Source organism: Corvus kubaryi, unplaced genomic scaffold (genome assembly GCF_017639235.1).
Source record: "Corvus kubaryi isolate FWS band 111438036 unplaced genomic scaffold, C.kubaryi_AGA036_p1.0 65037, whole genome shotgun sequence".
In the NCBI taxonomy this organism is placed as follows: domain Eukaryota; kingdom Metazoa; phylum Chordata; class Aves; order Passeriformes; family Corvidae; genus Corvus; species Corvus kubaryi.
Genome location: NW_024581712.1, coordinates 36,002 through 58,054, shown reverse-complemented (window position 1 = coordinate 58,054; position 22,053 = coordinate 36,002). Strand labels below are relative to the sequence as shown.

Sequence of the window (22,053 nt, the reverse complement as noted above, 5' to 3'; positions counted from 1 at the left end):
TCTGTTAAATGGTAGTGAAATGGTATGTAGTTTCCCCTTAAAGTTTATTTTAAAGTTGGTATGGGAAGACACAGGTGGCTTTTTTTTAAACGACTCCATCAAATTTCTCCACTCCCAATTCTTAAATCTACCGCCCTTAAATTTTACATTAATGAAATATTACATACAGTGCCAAAAGTTTTGTGGGAAAGGCACATCTTTTCCCTCCAGCTATGTGCCCTTTTTGTTTACTTCTATTCTGTCAAAAGCTAATCAGGTTACAGATAAAAACTTCTGGTTTGTTACTTGCAACACCTATTGCAAATCTACAAAGCCCTGAAAGTCATGATTTACAAGCTTCTTAGAGGAACTTACCATTCAACAGCCACCAAAGCAGGGGAATAAAACCTGGACTTTCACTGATGTACTTCAAGCCTTTCAGGTTGATACTCACATTGTAAAGTGACATTAGCATTAGCCTAGAATTCAAAGAAAGAAGATGTGATGGCCTTTGATTTCTTTGCATGCTTCAGCATCTTTTGCCATGTGTCAAGCAGGTACCGGTGCAGAACCCTGTGCTACTAATTTATATTTTAGTAAAAGAGACGAATCTCAAATTATATATAAGCAATGTTGTGCAAACCTTTGTTTCTACTGTTGAATCACATATTCTAAACACATGAAAAAATACCCCATGCAAGAGTAGGAAGGTCTCAGGGAGGGGAATGTTCTCTGTCCTGGAGCCACCTTGGCTACTGCTCTCTCATGCCTGAGATAAACCTGCATGTCACTGCACTGCCACCATGTCCAAACAAAAGGGAAATGATTCTATTCCAAATGGACTTCACGCCTCACATCCAGTTCTCAAACAAGGTCTCATGGCTTAAGCTCCTATGCCACCAGCAGACTTCGGGACACTCTGTGGACACCTTCAGAAAGCAGAAAAGGCAGTGACCCACGGCACACTAAACTGAGCTGTAAGAGGTGTCATTTATGTGCCCTGAGTTTGATCACCTTGGTTAAGCAGTAGAAAGATGGAAGAGCAGATTTATTAAATCTACTGCACCAGTGGCCACTGCCAAGCAGGGAGGGGTGCTCTGGATCTGAAATTTCAGCTGGTAGAGCCCACACACCGCTTTTCATCCAGCCCCTGCAGCTCTGGGCTTCCAGAACAAGCCCTGACAAAAGAGCACAGCACTACCTATAATCAGCCAGAATGGAAATAATCAATAAACCATCATCTTGTAATGGCAACGTTAACATTTCTTGAGAATGTCTTTCACCCTTAATCTGTTTGACATTTGCAGTTAGAAATAAAGTGACGTAAAAAGGCACTGCTGTGTTTGTATTTTTATTTCACTTGTTTGCTTTGTGCAGACAAAAGGGACTGGTGGTGGTGATCCAAGAAAGTGCTGAGGTTTTTGGAGTGCTGGAACACCCCACAAGCCAATGCAGTGGGATATGAATATGTAACAGAATATTTAATTAAACACACTCATCTAGGTACAACAGAGAAACATTTCCAGGCCCTTTACAACCACCTTCACCTCCAGGACCTGTAAATTTTAGTAAACATTTTTTGAATAATAATTGCAAAAGTGCTCATTGAAGCAAACCTGACAAAAATGATTAGTGGATAAACAATACTTTCTGGTGTTGTTTTTTTTTTTTTTTTTTTTTAATGTGGAGTGAGTCTTAATTATGCATTTCATAATCTTCCTACTTAGACAAGCCAAATTTAATTAACATCTTGTACTACTGTATCTGTCAATGCTTTCTTTTAAACCTGGAACTAAATGCACAGCTAAAGCCCCTTCCCGTCTTGTTAATACATGGGATTAGTATATAAAATGTACTATTATGTACTAATCTGTCTCTTTACTGGCTACTTTCAACTGCTACAAAAGCAAAGTTGAATATTCTTAACCATTTAATTATGGCTACAAACAATTACATAGATGTTTATTGACTGTGTTACAATTACAAATGTTGAACAAACCCTACATCAATGAGAAAAATAACTAGTCTTTCACATCTGCAACTTCAGAAAGGCAAGGACACCCCTGAGATTTCAGTCCCAGCACTCACATTGATACCTGGGATATATTTACTCCATACTCACAGACTACAGTGGATATCACAGCAGTTTTGGAGTAAGTGACAGCTTCTCCCTGTATTTTTTTATTTATATATTCATCCAAATAAAACACAGGATTGCTAGAACTAGGAAATAGAACTCCCCTCTTCATCAGCTTACTTTGATACTGCTGTGTGTAAAATTAGACTCACAGTTTCCCCTGATTTTTCACACAGAAATAAAAAATATTTTTGAAAATAAAAGTTAGAAAATAATTGTAAAATCTCAAAGCTAAGCAAAAGACAACCATAGCATTTAAAATTATAAGCCAAATTTTTTTCTTCAACTGATTGGATTATAAATTGATATCCTCCCATGTAACACCATGGTTATGCTTTAAGAAAAACACATTGCATTTCCAGAATAATGAACAGACATTTTCATCTGAGAGGTATAGTTTTAAAAACGTATCTGTCTGTATGAATATGTATATAAATCTATGTGTAAACACTATTTATGATGACTCCAGAGTCCATCCTCATGTAACTTTGAAATTGCACTAGAATTTATGACAACCTTCATATCCTTGTCTCACAGCTGTCTTTCATTTTGTCCTGGCTTATGTTCCCTATGGGAGGAGAAAAGGGAGTTCTTTTGACACATCTGCTTATGAAAATGCTGATTAAGGTTAACCAGCAGCTAAAAAACCTTACATGCAAAGAACAACATAAAAACAAATCAACCAACCCCCCAGACCCTTCTTTGCTGGGCTGAGAGACTGTAAAACTCCCCAAGAGGACAAGAATAAAATCTAGTGTTAGTAACAGGTTTTTAGAACTGAGCAGTGACAAGACAAATACAGAGCTCATTAAAAAAAGGATTTTTTTTTTGATTATGGACATGAAAGACAAACACAGGGAATCATTTTGCACTAAAACATTTGAGCAAATTAGGCTCTCCCGTTCTATGACAAGGCCATGAAGAAATGTCCTTTCTGGCATTTGCTCTAATGCCAGAATACAGCAATTTTTGTTATCCAATGGCAAGTGCCAGAGTAAGGAAAAAAAAAAGTTGATTCTGTGGGATATCAGAAAATACCATCACAGCACTGCATTCAAGCTACTGTAACACATGCTTAATATTTCTCACTTATCAACTACATTGAGCAACCTCTTTTCCAAGCTTCCCTCCATTTGTTAGCCCAGAAGTTCACACCTGTTGAATTCCTTGCCACCTCATGGGATTGTTCTATGTATATTTTACCAGCAGTGCTGCATGGCAGCCAAGTTTACATCACCACGGGCAATTCCTCTGCAAAGCAGGCAGATTTTGAAGCATAAATACAAGCAACCCAAAATATCAATTCAAAAGAAAGGCCCTCAAATCAAATTACATTAATACAATATGAAATTATCAAAACCAGTTTATCTGGACCCATAGACACATATCCATTTGAAATTCAGTGTGTGTGTGCAGGAGTATCTTCCTTCCTCCTCTCAAAGTCCTCTTTTTTTTTCCTATTTACCGATTCTGAAACAGTATGGATCCTCTTTTAAGGGTTGTTTTTTGGCTTTGGTTGGTTGGTTGGTTTGGTTTTTTTATACACATGAAGTCACAAATTTCCTTTCTTAAACTGAGATTCTCATAGAATTCTTTCAGTTGGGATGTTATCAAAAAAATCCCTTCTGTTGACCTTCAAGCCCAACACTCAGGAGTAAATAACTGATCTCAAATCATCAAGCCACTATCTACAGCACAGGTTGTTCAGCTTTCCCCTCATCAGCCAACAGGGAAAGGCAAACACCTTCAGAGGGCAACTTGCTCCCCCTCACATGAGCAATCACCTGACAGCACCATCTCCTCCCAGTGACTGTGGGAAGGAGCCCAGTCAGTCAGCAAATGCTTGACATCCCCCTCTTTGACAGCTGGGGTTAGGCAAGATAAAACCTCTCCCAAGTGAAGACCGAGCCTGATTTCAAGACTATCACATCCAACCTGCCTAAATGTGTGCCTGGATGTGATCAAGTTACTGTGGCTGACAGGGCTGCTGTTTGTCAGCTGAGCTGTGACAGCTGCCTGGGGTATGAATTGCTTGTGTATTTAGGAAAAAACCACAACAGTGGCTCAAACTATCCTCATGAACAAGTGAACCAGGTGTACAGGACCAGCGCCCACAGTTCAGCAGATGAGCCATTCGTTAAGCCACAGTAATTTGTTCAGTCAAGGCCATACATCCTCAGCTTACAAGGTCTTGGAGGAAAAGGCAAAGACAGTTGTTTATTTAATCTCTCCATCAGCTGAAAAGCAGTTCTGCAGTATCTGAACTGCGCAACAGGGCCTTGCCTTTAAAGCTGTTTTGCAAGGTCACTTTACAGGCATTGCCTCTTACAGACTGAAGTGTTTGGTGAGTCTTTTTCAGTTGAAATCAAAAATTATTTCATTTTTGCTCCATAACTCACTTTCTTCACTAAGCACATGTGACATTTTACACTTCATATTAGAAGGGAATAAATATGAGTCCACATTTCCCACATCCTCTCTGTTGCAAAACTTGACCTCACACCTTCCTTATTTCTCACTCAACTCACGACCCCCTCCCAAGGTAGATGAGAGCACCCCTGCTCACCTTTACAATATTACAATGCTTAAGAGACTTCCAAAGAGACACAAAACCTGGATAAAGCTGCAAGGAATGATACTGAGAAAATAACTTTCTCTCCAGGAAGGGAATAATGGGAGAGTGGGAAAACTACTGTCATCACTTGAGCTGCACTGCAAGATAATGCATTTCATTTGAAAGGGGAAAAAAAGTCAACATACACTTTGAATTTGTTGCAGAGTCCTGGCTTCATGTCTCCCAGGAGATGCATCATTGTGTCTAGTAATTCCTGACTGGAACTGACCAGGAATTCACGGCCACACGCCAGCGCAGCCACGTCTGTGGGAGAGCACAAAACATCACCAAAAATCATGTTTCAAACAAAAGTTTTTGCTAATTATCAGGACCACTAAAAAGATATGTCAGCTGTAATGGATGAACTGTGGCACTTATGTAAACTTCAGACTACATTCACCTACATAGCAAATACTGAACAGCAAACACTGGTCGAACTCCTTCATACTTCTGCTTTGGTAACCAAAGAATTTATTCAGAATGCCCAGTGTCCCAATAGCAACACAGTAAATTATGAAACAAAAGGCTGCATTCATCCACAGGTAAAGTGTGACTGAAACAAGGCTGATCATTATAGGTTCCACTTTAAAGAAACAGGATTCCAGAGTTTTACAACCACTCAATTCAATACACCTGGCACACTACACAACCAAAATTCTTGTCAACATCTACTCAAATTCTCTTTTCCTACCTGTCTGCCAAGTGTGGCATTATTCAAGCACAAACCAAAAGACCAAATTATTTCCAAAGGCTACTACTCCAGAGCAGACTTTCCTTTATTATTTTCCCTTACACCTGCCCCATAGTAACAGCGGCATAATGCATCACATATTGATTTTATTACACTCTTTGATGACACACCAACAGCTAAAAACCCCATTTTCAGAAAAGTTGTTCATTCAAGATTCACTTATTTGTATAAATATCCATTGTTTCATCTCTCTTGCGTTATGTCTTTAGTGTAATTTTGACAGTTACAGTTTCACAGAAATGCAGATGATGTATCAACCCTATGCCTCACAGCCTCCCAAGCCAAGGGCAATCATTCTACAGCAGATATGTGACTTTTTACTTATTTTCTGGCCCTAAAAAAAAAATACTTAGTATGGAAGTCAGGTTTATTACCTTCTACTTCTCTTATACAGTGAAAGTGTGGTGTATTTGACAGCAACCATATCTTTAAGCAGTTTTAAAATCCTTAGTCCATGCCTTAAGCTGGGGCTGATCTACTTGCAGCATGTGCAATTCGTAATCTTGCACATGTTGGCATCTCTGGTGATTCACGAAGTCAATTGATGTGTACAGACTAACGTGAGCACACAGGACTGGTACAATGGCCCTTGTTTCATTCCAGACTGAAGGATGCAATAGGGAATTTCAGAACTCAATGGCTCTTACCTGTCTAACCCTTAATGTCACGGGCAGCACAGAAGTGCCTGTAGCAGAATTGTTAGTAACAAAATTTGCCAGAACTTTAGAAAAGCAGAAAGTCACCCAAGATATCAACATTGACTTCTTAACTTTGAAAAGCTGTATTTACTGCAGCTTCTATGAGGCAATATACATTCCCAGTACGTGTGGAATGCTATTCTGAGACACAACATTAACTTACTTGTTACAATCCCTGCCAAAGCTAATACAAACTGATTTTCCTCAGAATCCAAATCCTGCTGTTTCATGTCTTCACTTAATGACTTCACAAAGCTCTCCATGGTCTGGGCAGTGATTGTGAAAAACTTTACTGCTTTACTCTGCAAGAGGAGAAGAAAGATTACACACACTACAGCAACTATAATTATTAGATGCTACAGTAAAATTAGACAATCTTCCAAACTATTGAAGCATTCAGTTACTTCAAATAAATAACAGAAAATACCAGGTATTCACTGAGTGATGTTTGATCCCCCATTACCTCAGAAGAAAACAGGAAACTACTCAATGCTACATTTATTCATAAAACTGAACCATTGCATATCTACCTCCTAAGCACACAATAATATCTATCAACCAGCAGAATTAAAGCTTATTTTCAAAAGTGAGAATATTGTCTCCTTGTTTTGCAGTAGCTGCACCAGGTGTTTCACATTTATCTGGCCTACTACAGTAGCTTTTGTCAAAATCAGCTGGAGACTGGAGACTTAACATGAAATTCCTAAGAAAACAATGAAGTATCCAGAAAAAAAAGCAGAATTCAAATGGATCCTAATAGGACTCATTATTGCTCAGTACAGGATGGAGAGTAACAGGCTATGCAGAAGTTCTTTAGAAAAGGAAATGGAGGTCTCTCCTGGGTCACAGGTTGAATTTAAGTCAGCCATGTCACATGAGAAAGAATAATGATCACAGGAGAACACACAAACAGGAGCACAGGCTGTAATTATGGGACAGTCTTGTCCCCTCAGCTGCAATCCTGCTCCGTTTGGAGGTATCTCAGCTGAGGGAGCTCCACCTGGTACAAAGCTCAGGGCAGGTCAAAGAGCCTGGCCAGAGGTGCAGAGTTCACAAAGAAGGATGGAGAGACCTGTTTCTGCTCATTGGTAATTCTGACTAGTAAAACATTGCTGGAACTCTCTTTCACACAGAGGATGAAGCTTTCATAACCAAAACAGTGTGGCAGAGAGCCCATAATGCTGGGTTTCCCAGTGTCTTTGATAATTTTTCCTTAATAACTTTAATAGGTTGTTCCATGAAGCAGCTGAAACTTGTAGTTATTCCCAGTAGTGACCCAATGGGAGAGTTCAAGAAATGCCTGAACTTTTATTCATTTTGTAAAGTGACTGAAAATGTTAATATTTTTGCAAAATTACTGCTTTCACAGTATGTGCAAAGCTAGTGGTAACATTTATTTATTCCTCCACTGCTGCACATTCGCACATTAAAGATGTATAGTTCCTGCAGGGTGAATTCAGCAAGAGGGGACAAAAACAGGCTCAGTCAACACAGTATCTTCACAAATGACACTGTGGCCCCAAAATCAGAGAAATGAAGGGATCATGGAGAAAGAGGAGGAAAACAAGTGCAATTCTGCATGTGCTGGATGTAGTTTTTATATGGGCACCACTCCTCAAGGATGGCAATTTTAACAAGCAGCAACTATAGCTCAAGAAGCAAGAGGGTGTGAGTGAAAATGAAGAGCCCTACAAGTTATTATGAAAATACATATTCTCGTGGGAACATAAGGGTACTAAGCACCCTGAGTAGTCAGTATGTTGCACAGAAAACAAGAAACCTATCTGCCAGCCTCTTGAGGTTTCACTGGTGTCCTCTCTGCTGATCCTTCTTTCCAGACAGCCACTACTTAACTAGTGCTGATGTCTGAAGAGCTGCAGCAGAGACCTAGCAGGTTTATAAATAGCAAACATTACGCACTCTGCACAGTCCCTTATTAATTGACGGCATTTTCGTGGGACTGAAGAATGTCTCACCCACATATGTTGAGATAACGACAGTTCTGAAAGCAGCCATTAAGGTGCTTGAGCTCAGATGGTGCAATGAACCCTCTGCTGTCTGTGGAACTCCTGTGTGAAAACTCCAGGTAACATGAAAAATTGCTGCCACAAAATATAAAGTCGTTTGTCACCATATCAGACAACTGAAGTAGCAAAACACCTTGTAGGATCCAAAATTTCTCAAGCTGAAGCAAGCCTTGATGCTGCTCTGAAATCAAACCTTCAGGTTGTATTTCCATGTGAGAAGCCCGTCATATCTGGCTGAAGCTTTTTGAAAGACATCCAAAACAATCTCACGGGAATTAATTTACTTCTTTTTTTGGTACATGCAGGTAGGAAATCTTGAAAACTCTATCATGATGCTCCTCTGGGTGTTTCTTCAAATTCTCTCTAGGAACATGTGGGCAAAACCAGCAGGCATCTCTCCCCCACTGCCTTGAGAACTACTTGTGTCACATTTCAAATCTGCTGCTTAAGTTCTGATCTTCCCAATCCGTACGGACACAAAACATATATTGGTCACTAACGTCATTTCAGTCCACTTGCATTACAGGACTGTAAGAAAGACCCACTTCTGTGTTGCTTCAAAGACTGAAAAAAGCTTGGGCATTGTTCCCTGAGGCATGACACGATTATGAATTGATGCCACCTTCCCCACGTGCGTAAATATCAGCAACAGTTTCAAAGCACCCTCGATGCTCTCATACATTTGCGTAGCTCACAGCACCTTCTCAGGGGAGGAGGGAAGAAGCTACAAGCTGTACAACTTGTCCCAAAATAACCCAAACCAAATATGTTGTATGACAAATCTCCATCATCTTTTAATGACCTGACTCACTGCCAGTTGCAATCTGTGGTTGACACAATGCCACACAATCCATTTATGTTTTTCCTAGGAGTCTTGTTGCAAGCCCAGGCACATTTCTTACAGTGTTATGTGCACCATCACAAGAAAATGATGCCCCCAAATGTTGCTATGATCTTCACCAGAAGTACAGCAGTTCAACAGGCTTTAATGATTGCTGGAAATGACTGTAGGAGAAGTATTTTGCATTTCAAACAAACCTAACCCCCAAAGTACTGCATCTTTACAGTTGGGTTTTTTACTTTTATACAAATCTTCAGGCAGCAATTTTGTTTTTAACTAATTCAATTGAATTTTAATACTTAAGACTGCTTTTAACAACCAGCCTTGTTCTTTAAATTTCAACTGCTTTATACAGTGTTTTACAGATTTTTTTTTCCTAGTGACTGCTGCTGCTTGGATTTGGAATCATCAGAAGTTATCATTAAAAAGGCATCATTGTACAGCTTTCTGATATCCAATATAAAGTTGTAATTGTATTTTGGAGCACCCAGCTAGAACAACTCTTACAAACATATTGGTTTACCACTTACTATAATGAACTAATCATATTCACTCAGCTGTTCATCATGCTGCTGAAAAATCAAGCCAAAAGAAACTGTGGCATCAGTTCACTCAGATTAAATACAGCAATTTCTTCTCATGTTGGCTGTGTCAAGAATGAAAATCATATTTTTATCAGGCCTGGTCCCCTAATCCCTCCTAATTCCATCAGCTGCACTTGGCAGTGAAACTGGGTAGCTGCAGTATTACTATTGTCATTACTGTTGTTGTTTTGGTTTTGTGGTTTGTTTTTGTTGGTTTTTTTTTTCAAATAGTCTACTTGCCCATGTTTAACACTGATGATTTAATAAAATCCATGAACAGTAAGGGTCTCTAAAATTCCAAGAGTCATTCACGTATTAAAGCAGCAGAAGGATTTATAGAAGTTGAGAACCAATGGATCTGTCTTTTCCCAATGGAAATAGGTCCTCCAAGCTCCCTACAGCCATGGAAACTCCTGCATGTGCCCAGGAACTATTGTCTCCTTCTGTTAGCTTGTGAAGATACTTATATTGTGCTAACTGTAGCCTTGTTTCCCGTTTAGCTGTGTGTGGTGGAAAACAGATAACCCTCATTTGATAACAAAATCATGAATTACTGCATTTATTTGTAACACTTCACAGCTCCAACCCTTCTTAAATGAGAATGGATGGTGCCCAAAGAACATGTAAACCAGAAAACATTCTTGCTGCCCAGACAGTTTCTGAAATACATCCTTAAAGTGTGTTCCACAGCAAGGTCCTTATTTTAAAGATCCTTGTTTTAAAGGCCTAAGAGCATTACCAGGGGTCAGTATTCACCTGCCATACTTACTGCTCCTAGAATGGATTTCACAGCCTCCTCGTTGCTGGACACCCCCCAGAGCAAGGTGCACACTGCTGCTCCCATCTCTGTGCAATACTCTGCCTGCTGCAGGAGCTGCTGCTTGGCCTCGTTCAGCTGCTGCCGCAGGTCCAGTTTTTCCTGGAACAACGTAAGGAAATTTTGGTTGCACTTCATGTCTGCCACAAGGGACAGAACAAGAAACACAATCATGGCCACCTCTGAAATGGAGGGTAACCCACAGCAGCTGCAGACATGTTCCTTCTCTCCTGAGCTGTCTCTAAGCAGTGCAGCCTGACAGGAACCAGAAACTGTCCACAAGGTCAAACCAAGTGACCCACCGAGACGGAGTGGCACCTAGAGAAGCGTGACAGGAGACATCTCCCCCTGAGCAAACAGATCCCTGTCTCTTCAAGAGAGAGGAGATTTCAGCATCAGGGGCCAGCTTTTCCTGACACCTGACAAAAGATACAGGAAACATCTTACAGGACGGGAGGGTTGTTTTGTTTTTCAAAACAGGCTTCTGCTCTAGCCAACATGGAACAGTTGCTGGATATCTAGGATAAATATTGGTGTCTTCAAACTCTTTACTGTTGGCATAGTCCTGAGCAGCAGTGTCAAAGCAAGACAGAGTTCCCAAAAAACACACCTAATGTATGAAGTTTGGAGGACCTTCCATTGCAAGGAAGTCGAGGCACCATTGTGCATCCATGAGGTTGGATGGGGTTCTGAACAACCTGGTCTAGTGGAAGTTGTCCCTGCCCACAGCAGTGGGGTTGGAATGAGGTAAGACAACCCCAAAATCCTTTCCAGTCCAAACTATTCTGTGACACAATGATTCTGTGATCACTTAAGTGAACTGCTAAGTGGTTCTTGCCACAAAGCATAAAGAGAGAACAGATCAACCCTAACCAAACTAAAGCACAATATCCATTTGGCAGTACTTTCTTCCAATCACATGGGAAGCTGGCTGGAAGAGTATCATGGAATTGGGCAGGATTCTAGGTCTCACTGTCTTCCCACCAGCTGCCACCGGAGTAGCAAAGCTGTTGCACTTCTTGGTTTTGAGCCAGCACAGACAGCGAGATCAAGGCAGGGATTCAGCAGTCTGTGTCTCAGGGTGGGTGGGGGCTCCCAAGCACCTTCCAGGTAGGGTGGTACTAGACAGTGCTGCAGGGAAAAGACCAAGGCCAGTCCAGAAAAATCATGCCAATTCATGTATTAAAAGAGAGAGAATCACAGATTGCACAATGTCAAAAAATAGAGGGATCTGGGTTTTTTTGCCCTTTTTACTGACATAGTATTTTCAAATTCACTGCAGAACACACCTTCCTCAGCTCAGCCTTCCCAGTGTGTTTGGCTTGTGTATGGGGAAATGAGAAGGAATCTTTTCTATGTCAGTTTTGAAAGCAACTAGACAGAACAAGACTTTCAACCATGTATTGTCATCAAGACTTTAAGTATCTTGTCGTTTTTGGGGTTCAGCTCAATGCTTCATGTCGAGGGTTTGGAAAGAATAGAAAGAGAAACTCACCTGAACATTTACACAATATGGTAGCAACCAGTACAGAGCTGCCTGTGCTCTGTCACCAACTGCCTGCTGAGCCTCCTGATCACACCTACCAGCCTGATTTGCACTGCTGCTGATGGAACATGCAGGTAGGGATTTGTAAAGTTCAAATCTCATTTCTCAAGTAGACTTCTGTGTGCACTTACTCTCTGCAGTGAGTCTCTCTCACCTATATATGCAAAAGACTGACACTTGCTGCTGATTCCATAGGCAGAGTCTCCCAGGAAAAGTCTCTTACTTCTTAATACTTTGATCCTTTTTAAGCAAATTAGCCAAATTCCATCTTTTACATGACTCACTGCCAGGCCTATCAGCTTTTCTGCCACCATGTGCATCCACAAAATGTCCTCAGGCATCTTCCTGCCTAATCCCTATATTCTCCCTGTCTTTTCCACACTGTCCTAGTCTTAGGGAAATGTATCTTCAATACATTTTATTTGCATTTGGATGCTAATACTGAGTAAGACATAAAACCCAGTAATACCAAATCTAGATCCCCCAACAAGTGTGCAAAGCCAGCAGAAGAAATGCCAGAATTTTTAACAGATCAAAAGCAACACCAGAACAAAGATATGAAGCAAGGAAAACAAAATGGTACATTCAAGAGCCAGGAAAATAAACGGAGCCTGCAAAAGCAAATAACCTGGCTGGAAACAACGCTCCTAAGAGTTCACATCACCAAGCAATCCCTGTGCTATGCAACACCACCATCTTCAGGAAAAGGTCAAGGCACGAGAACACACCAGTGCCCAAGTATGGAACTGCAAAAAGACAGACAAAGGAGACATTAGCCAAGAATAACACGTGCACTTGAAGTTTTGCTCAGGTTCAGAACGCACAGCAATTCCCTAATCAGTGATACAGCTCTGCGCAGAGAGTTTGGAATGCAAAATGTTGACTTATGATGGCCTCAGAAAAGGACACTGCTCAACCAGAAATGCATTTATTTTATGTTTGTTTCAGTGAATCATTTTCTTCTCCTTTAGAAGATAAACATATAGAAGATAATTCAGAAACTGTACACAAGGATGCCTAGAGCAGAACAGCAACCAAATGAAGAACACCAGGAAAGTCACTACCAGGAACAAAAATCACTTGTATACACACACCATCTTGTCGTACCCTGAAGAGCTAAAGGACTTCACACCATCATGAGCACAATCCACTCATATACACCTTCCTGGTATTTAAGAGAACCATTCAGAGAACTGCCACACACTGCACAACAGCAAAGACATGAAGAGAAGAGCTTTGAGCAGAAACACCAAAATAACTGCTCCCAGTAAACTATCCATGCTTTAAGTAAAACTCATCCCCAAGAAATCATAAATGCAAACCACCTGCACTTTACTTCGTAGTATTAACAAGAATAATGGGAGGGACTCTCTTCATTAGTATCTAAAGCAGCAACATTCAGTCTTACAGGGATTTTATCTTGGGTGCTTACACAACTGAAGACCTCAGTGCACAGCAAAATGAACCCTGTACCTACTGCTGAACTGCAACAGCTATCCCAGAAGATACTTATTTTGAAATAAGGAACATCCAGATTGACAACTATTCCATCATACCAAACTTCATCCCAGAGTGCCTTTTCTATGCAGATGTGCACTAAAAGTGCATTTCTGAACTCTTCATTATTCCTCTTCAAAAACAAAGTAAGTTTTGTAGGTTCATCTGTCTTTGTGCAATCCCAAGGCTGGCAAATGCCAGCTGTACAATCCCAACACTGTGAGCTTCTGCTGACTACTGAAGATTGCTCCAAGGAAATGAACTTTTGCAGCAGATAATCACCACTGATTCTCACAGAGACTCATTTGAACCCAAATGGTTTCACAGTCTGAGAAGTCACAGTCTTGCTATTCCTTCATTGTCAAGAATCTCCCCTCTCATAATCACTAAATACAATATTGACAGAGCAAAAGAAGCCCTGAAATTGCTCTTTGATTCTCAGCTGTACATGGCAATTGGATCAATAGGTGCTTTGAGAAAGACTATTAACACTAGACAAAGGTACACAGCTCACAGCAAACCAAGCAATGCTGGTTTCATTCTGCACATTGCACTGTTTAAATTATCTTCTATTGCCCTCTTTGCAAATATGTTATAGCAATGTTAAAGTCAAAAAAACTGATTCTGTGAAGGACCTCTTGATTCCACCTATACCACAATGCTCAAAAATACCCCAGTGTTTTACTACAACATGTTAATATAAACAAAATGCTTGATTTTTTTGTTCATATATACCAAGACAAGCCCTGCCAAGAACCCATAGCACAACTCCATACAACTCTACTCTCCCAGAGTATGGAAGCTGAGAGAGATCCCTGCAGCTATGCAGGATCCTGTACTGCAGTGGGAGACAGTTGGTACCTCTGTTTGTACACATTGACTTCTTTCTGGTACTGCATCTTACCATATTTTGCCTAGTTACAATATTGATCCTTTCGCTCTAGAAATACCAAGGGGGTGGGAGGGAAAGCAGTTATGACCTTACAGGCTTTTTCCTCACCACCTGACTATATGGATAGAAATCCCAGATTGTTTTTGAGAGAGGATTCATTTTGTGACATGAACATGAAAATTTTATCAGTACTGCTTCTGTTAGTAAAACTCAAACACACAGGTATCAATATCCTGGCAGCAAATCTACCTTCTTCTCTCTCATGCAATCTGCCTGGGCTGTTTCCAGACGGGCTCTGAAGTGTTCACAATCCATTCTCAGCTGCTCTATTTCCTCCTCCTTTTTCTCCAGGTCTGTGACAGGATAAATCAGACAAAAGAAAGAAGGACCACATTATGACCATCGGGCCTGCGTTAAAGCAAAGAGAATCCACCAAGTGCGGCTTTACTGAGGCGCTTCAGCCGTTTGCTTGTGCGAGATCACCTCCCCGTGGCTAAATGGGAATCTCACAATCTGCTGTGTGGCAATAGCTCTGAGAAAGCAAACCAACACGTTTCTAATTTAAGAGAATCACATCTAGCTGTTAAATACAGAGGGTTGAGAAGACACTTAAAAATTTACTCAGTTTTCTGCTTTGTTTTCACGTTGGTTTTCATGAAAACTCCATGAGTGAAATTTCATCCAAGTCAGTGAGTATATTAAAAATGTAAGAAAAATACCAACATTAGTCAAAAGTGAGTGTTTCAATCTACAGTTTACAACCTATATGGATAGCAAGAATGAAAAGCAACTATTCCAAATACTTTAAAATAGTATTTATAAAGTAGTATAAGCAACCTGGACTAGTGAAAGCTGTCCCTGCCCATGGCAATGGGGTTATAACTGGATGATCTTTAAGATTCCTTCCAACCCAAACCAGTCTGTGATTCTATGATTATAAACTATTTACACATTATGTCAGTTACAAGCAAATTTTATGATTCCCTTATAAAATTAATTTCTGATGTTATTGCACTTCTGATGTTATCAGAAATTTCCGTTATCAGAAATTCATTCTAATTTAGACACTTTATTTTAGTGAACAGAAATCAAGTTAAAAGTATTCAATTTCACCAGCATGATGCCTGTTTAAAAAAATTCCCTTTGAAGGATATTTTTAACAATAGTTGCGTGTTGTATTTTTCTTTAAAAACCACAGTCCTGGATGCTTAGTATTTATACTGAAAAACGGAAACACATTTAAGTAGTCCCAAAAAGTAAAATCTAAATAGCATCTATTCTAACCCTGGTTGGTTCAAAAAAACCCCAAATTACACCCCACTTTAAACACCAAACCCTTGGACATGACAGTTTGGTCTATGGCTTAACACACTTTAAATACTTCCCTTAACATGTGACAGTATTTTTTAATGTAGTTACAAAAAAATCATATCAAACTCTATCATAAAAAGACAACATCATTAAATTTATCCAAGTATGTTCTTATCAACCAAAGGACTTGGCTTCTGGCATTCTATTTAGTAATTCTACACTATTTGAAAAGAAATACCTTCCTGTTTTGGTCCTAATTGACAAGTTTATCATCTTAAATATACACACATTGCTTTGAGTAGGCTGTATAAAAGGAGAAAGGCTGTTTGTGGCTGATTTATCTGAAGAGGTAGAACATATTTCCACTCAGCCCTTGTGTGATTCTAAGCCAGCAACACTTTTTAGCAGAAAGCAGAGGTAAGCCAAGGGTTCACTGCTGAGAAACATCTCTGTGCCAGGACATGCTCTCTGAGCAACTCACTTCTTTTCAACCTGCAATCCAAAGGAAAAGAATGAAGGGAGGAATGGATTCATTGAGTTTTTGAGGATAACTCTGGACAGTGGCAAGAAACTTCCCTTCCGTCAAGTAAAGAAAAATCAGTCCCATGCACTTCTGACTGTGGGTGTCAGTCTGAAGCAGCTGACAGCAAGATGTCTTGAGCAGGACTAGAACATGATCTGCTTATCTACAGCAGGCCAAGAACCTATTCATACTTGCCATGTAAGTTCATCCAGTGAAAATATCTGTCCCTGCAAGGAAACAAGCTCTCCAGAGAGAGAAGAATCACTTCCAGCCTTTGAGAGGATGGATCCAACCTGAATCCAGCCAGAAGACACACAAAGATGCCACATCCTTCACCACCAGACTGCAAAAGTCCTGGAACCAAACCTGAGCCAGAAGGGGAATAATACTCACAAGTGAGTGTTAACACAAGGCAACCTGTACTTTATTTAAAGGGCTTCAGATGAAACAAGGATGTGTTGATGTCCTGTAAGGTATCACAATGTTTTATGTAGAGGGGAAAAAAAAGGACAATAGTGGAAGCTGCTGAAAAGAGACCTACTTCTAGCTATTCCTCATTTGTGGAAACTCCCCTGCTATGCCCAGTCAACCTCCCAGCTATGCCTTTGCTCTGAAGAGAAAGAAGCAGCTTTCACTAGCAACCTGGGTGAGCAAAGAAAAATATGAAATGGTATCTTCATACGAAGAGGAAATATGTAACTTTACCGATGCAGTGGTAATCAGACTCTGGGAAGAAGTGGCACTTGCTCCCAAGATAAAGACTCAAAAGCAGAACAAGGCACTCGGCACAAGAAAGAAGAGGAGGCCCCTATTTTCAGATGGGAGGTAGACTCGTTCTCATCCACAGAAAGTTACAGGTCATAACAGGAGATTTTCTGCACCAGAGGTCTAACCTCAAAGCTCTGAGAGATGGAGAACTGAGTACAATAATGCAAACAAGTGATGAAATTCCAATTCTACTGATGCAAATGCTAGATCAATGTTAAATGCTACTTTTAACACTTCCCCAGTGAAGTGTTATGTTTATGTTCCACTAAACATACCCATAACAATGCAGAAAAACTGCTGGAGCTGTATTTCTAAGACTCCTGGAGCCAAGCACTCTTCCTGAGAAGGGTGATAAGAACAAAACAGAACTCTCTTTTCAAAATGAACAATTACCCTGGCAAAAATCTAAATAAAGACCCTGACAGCAGCCTGAAAAGTAAGTGTTGGCTGCACTGAGAATTGCAAGCTCAGATCTCAGACATCACCCCTGGGAAGCCTTAGGAAATGGCCATCCTATTGACCTACACACACCAGTGAAATGTGCTAAGATCTCAAGGTTTCTCAAAGCTATTCAAGACTCCATCAGTCTCACAACCAAATGGGCCAGAGGTGCTGAAGTCTCTGACTACAATCTGTACTTCTTGAGGAGCAGGAGACTCTACTCCTCAAGCACACCTCACACACTTCACAGTATGCAGAAAAGTGCAATAGCTGATGCAGTCTGGAGATGTACAAATCACACATTAGGCTTCTGTAAGAACAACAGGAAAAAACATCTCTAGGAGCTGCCAGGACTCCTGTAAGCTTCGCATGCCACACCAAGAGGCTGTATGTAGCAAACAGCACCATTCTGAGAGTGAGGGATGCTTGTGTCCCTGTGATGTGATCTGTATGCTCCAAAGCCTCCTTTCACTCTGCCTTATTTCTTGCTGCAGAGGCAGGAGAAGACTGGAGCAGCAAAAATCACCACCTGACTGTCCAGCTGTAGGGGCACACGATAGCCAGAGCCTAAATAAATATTCAAATGACCTCATCACCTGCAAGAGAAATCTCCACTGTGGAGACAGACTCAAGAGAGGTCAAAGGCTGACTCGGCTCCACGTCCTGCCCTAGAGGACCCAGAGAATGCTGGGCAGCCAGCAGAACATTTCAAGGAGTCTTCAAATCCCCACGTTGGTGCCACGAGCCTGCTCTGGATGGCCCTGACAGTGTCTTCTTGATGCCTGGCACAAGGAATATAAGAAGGATCAGTGAGAGGAATCTCGAGACTGGACATGGATGTAAGTAGGTAAAAACTAATTGAGGATCTTGATTTGAATTGAGGATCTTAATGCAACTGGAAACAAACCCTGATGCCTTGCAAGAGCATAAAGAGAACGCGTCCAGATCCCATCCCCTGCTTGTGACGTGGAAGAATCTTCCCAAAGAGCGGATCACTGAGGCAGCTGGCAGCTCTGCCCCAATATATTATTACATTGTCAGAGACAGGCCTTGAGGCCCTATCTGGGTCCTTCTTAGCTGGCTGTTGCAAATTCATTTCCCATTTATTACTTGATATTCTACAAGAGACACACTCAGTCTGTGTCAGTGCTTGTTCCATGTCTTTCCAGGCAAACCCAAATCCAGGTAAATTGTACAGCTGCAGGTAAGCTACAGGCTAGGGATGGAGCTGACTCCTATTTGGACCTGGTGGTATGTTGGGAGTGGGATAATTTTTGAAAAAAATAATGCACAGAGAAACCCAACATTGAAAAACTGGACTTTGGGAACAGCAGTAAAAAGACTTTTATTACAGAATCTTTTTTTTTTTATTATTAGTATAGCATACAAACTAAAAAACAAAACAGGCCAAATACAAGATCAATTCACTCTTCCTTCAAATTTTTATCCACTACTATTTACCATTATTTTGTTGGGGTTCATTTTCTGTGCAAAGTGACTTTTTGAAAAACAAAATGCTTTTGCCTTTTCTCAAAGGGAAAACTTTTTTTTTGCCTCATACAGCTTCCCCTACTGCCTGAATGATGTATGTTTTTATCCACAGAAAAATATTTTTACAGATTAATTTGACATGTCTGATTATTCCTAAGGCAGCCTGTAATCTTCTTCACTACAAACACATTAATTTACTGAAGCAGCCACTGAACAACACAGTTGAATCTGGAATAGCTCCACAAACTCTACAACTATTTCTGGGGAACAACAGTTTGTTCTAAGCAGTTCTGGCAGAAACTGTAAGAGCTTGTAAGATGGTGCAACTCACTTGATTCAATAGCATCCAGCTTCTGGAATGTCCCCAGGATATCTCCATTTACTATTTTGGGTAAGAAATCCCGCAGTTGCATAACTTCAGTTGTCAGCCTTTCCAAATCCCTCCTTCTAACTTTTACAAATTCCTCTTTGGTCTCAGCCTTCTGAAATAAAACAACAAAGCAAAACAAAAACAAACAAACCAACAACCAACCAAAGACACTGTTACAGCCCTGTAGCGCTTTTCTGCTGAATTTCTTTTCTTGGATAAAAATATTCCTCTCTATGACATCATTTCAGAAATTTGTAACTTTTTAACAGAGAACTATCCAGCAATCAAACCCAAAAGTCTCTGAGGTTGACCCTTTGACTGTGATTTTTTTGCCACTCTGGCCTAAAGTAAATAATATTACCTGTCTACATGTGTTTCTTCACCCAAAATGTGTGCAATGCATCTGAGAATGCTGCAAAAATTCACACTCACATTTTACAATGTGAGCAGCGTACACCAAGCTGTCGTTTCATGACTGTCGTAAAGGGTACAATTACTCAGCTTTTTAATTAATTCAAAAACTTGCAAGATCCTCAGTCCTAAATTACAACAACTCTTTTGGAGGAAACCGTTACTTTTTTCAAACCACTTTATCTTTTGTGAAGAGCAAAAATTACTTGCAGCCATCTGCAACCCAATCTCACGTAAATGATTTAATCCTGAGGTAAGACAGAAATGTTTACTAGCTTCCTCTCCTGCCACACTATAGCTATAAAATAATTTTCATTCCATATTCCAGTAGAACGTGTGTTAATTTTAAAATTACAGAGCAAGTTTTGCTAAAAAAACCCCATAAATTCCAAATTCTGATGTACAGAAATGTGCACTCTGCTGGATCTTAAAAAGGCTGATACACACACACACCCACAAAAAGAAGGTTTTAACATGTTTTGACTAAAACATCAATCATTTAATATGCTTTCAGAAAGCAAACTTACAACATATCTTAGTACTGCTTTGCACTGCATCAAGAACAGTGACAAAATGAGATCTTTTATGTACCACATCTTATTCCAGAGGCAGGAGGGTAACAAACCAAAATCTCATCTCCTACAGGTATAAAATGTGCCATCCCCACTGTCCTCTCAAGACCAGACACACAAGACAAACAGAGGTCATGCTCTCCAACCATTCCCTACAATTTTTTCTGCTTCCCTACTTCCTCAGATTGAACATTTCCTTTCAGTTTTGCTTCCTACTCTATTTCTTTCCCCAGATGTCTTTCAAATCCAGAGAGTTTTGGGACATGTCAGTCCTACCTCTGCAGGTTCAGAGCTGCAATGAAGGCATGGAAGAAAGATTTTGCTTTAATTTGAACTATAAGCTCTAAGTTGCATTTAGGAAGTGCTTATGGCAAGGTTCCTGAGGCCAAGTAGCACCACGTGGCATGACTGGACAAATTCAACTCATCTAGGTCTCAAAAAAGCATGGAATAAACACATCGGAAGAGGAACCTTTAGAGGAATGCCATCTGCATGTCAGCAACCATGAATGACAGGGAGAATTCAGTACTGTTCAGACTTACGGAGCAAAATTTGGTACATAAAAATAGCTCTGTTCACTAGCAGAAGCTGAATTCAAATAAATCACACTGTGAATCACTGGTGTTGAGATATGAAATATACAGTAAGGAGAAAATTCTCACTTGTAGTTCCCACTGTAAGCACAGGTCTTTGCAGTGCTGCAGTTACAGTAGACAAGTTTTATTTTCTCTCTTTAAGCAGCTCCTCCACATCTCTGTGCACTACAAGAGTATATTAAAGACAAACACAGAAAGGGGAGAACAGGAGTTTTCTGCCCAGTCCTTAGAGTAACAGCAGGTTAGCCTGGATGTAGGAAATCTGACTTCAGTCTTCACCAAGCTCTTTCACAGGGGTCAAGTAGCCCAGTTATGCACCTGAGCTCATGGCCTGCCTGGTGTGACCCAAGTGACGGCAACTCCCCCTTCCTGCCCCACATGGGGGGGGACAAACAGGGCAGAGCTCCCAGCTGGCAACGAACCCCGACCATGGAATCACTGCCAGCCCTTTCCCCACTCACTCCCCACCAGCCCAGGGTGCCTCTGGCACCGCTCTACAGCCCCCACCACGCTCCCCTCTACCTGCGGCCCCGCCATCGCCCCCTCAGGACCCCACAAAGCCCAGGGCCGCCACACAACTCCCCGCTCCTGCTGCTCCTCGGGGCACCCACGCCCGCACAGACCCCCGGGCTGGGCTGGGCTCGGCCCCAGGCCCAGCCCTGAGCCCCTCGGCCGCTCTCGATACCTGCGCGTCGCCAGCGAGGCCGGCGCTGCGCCACATCCCCACAGCGGCGTCGCGCGGGGACAGGCGGCCGGCGAGGGAAGGGCGCGAGGGCGGGAAAGGCCGCGCGGTGGCCGCGCCCCCTCCGTGACCACACCCCCGCTGCCGCCTCGCCCGCTCCGATTGGGTAGCCGCGTTCGGGGGCGTGGTCTGGGCGCCAGGCTCCGCCCCCAGCCCCGCCCGGAGCAGTCCCGGGACAACGCCGGCACAGCCCCGGGAGAACGCCGGGATAGTACCGGGATAGTACCGGAACAGTTCCGGGCTGCCGGGGACGGCCAGAGCAGGGTAGGGCTGCAGGGAGCCGGAGCGCGGCCCTGCTGTGGTGCCGCTGGGGCTGACGGCTCCAGGGAGTGACAGCAAGTTGGGAGGGAGCGCTGATCTGCTAGAGGGCAGGAAGGCTCTGCAGAGGGATCCGCACAGGATGGATCGAACGACAGACGCCCGTGGTGTGAGGTTCAACAAGGCC

General features: G+C 41.6%; 1 protein-coding gene across 7 annotated transcripts in view; it reads right to left on the bottom strand.

Annotated features, from left to right (window-relative positions):
- The window catches only part of LOC121672915 (heat shock factor 2-binding protein-like), a 58,815-nt gene extending 36,770 nt beyond the window's left edge, over window positions 1-22,045 (bottom strand). For 3 of the 7 annotated variants that reach the window (XM_042045827.1, XM_042045821.1, XM_042045825.1), the window contains exons 1-7: window positions 21,552-21,659; window positions 19,249-19,399; window positions 14,633-14,736; window positions 10,401-10,550; window positions 6,343-6,481; window positions 4,877-4,994; window positions 355-458 (exon numbers count right to left, since the gene is read on the bottom strand). In XM_042045827.1, coding sequence (XP_041901761.1) covers window positions 355-458; window positions 4,877-4,994; window positions 6,343-6,481; window positions 10,401-10,550; window positions 14,633-14,736; window positions 19,249-19,399; window positions 21,552-21,587 — 802 coding nt within the window. In that variant the 5' untranslated portion in view covers window positions 21,588-21,659. Of the gene's footprint in view, window positions 1-354; window positions 459-4,876; window positions 4,995-6,342; window positions 6,482-10,400; window positions 10,551-14,632; window positions 14,737-19,248; window positions 19,400-20,932; window positions 21,032-21,551 lie in introns of all 7 variants that reach the window. The other 4 variants (XM_042045824.1, XM_042045823.1, XM_042045822.1 and 1 more) reach the window with 4 other exon arrangements.
- Window positions 22,046-22,053: the final 8 nt, after the last annotated feature.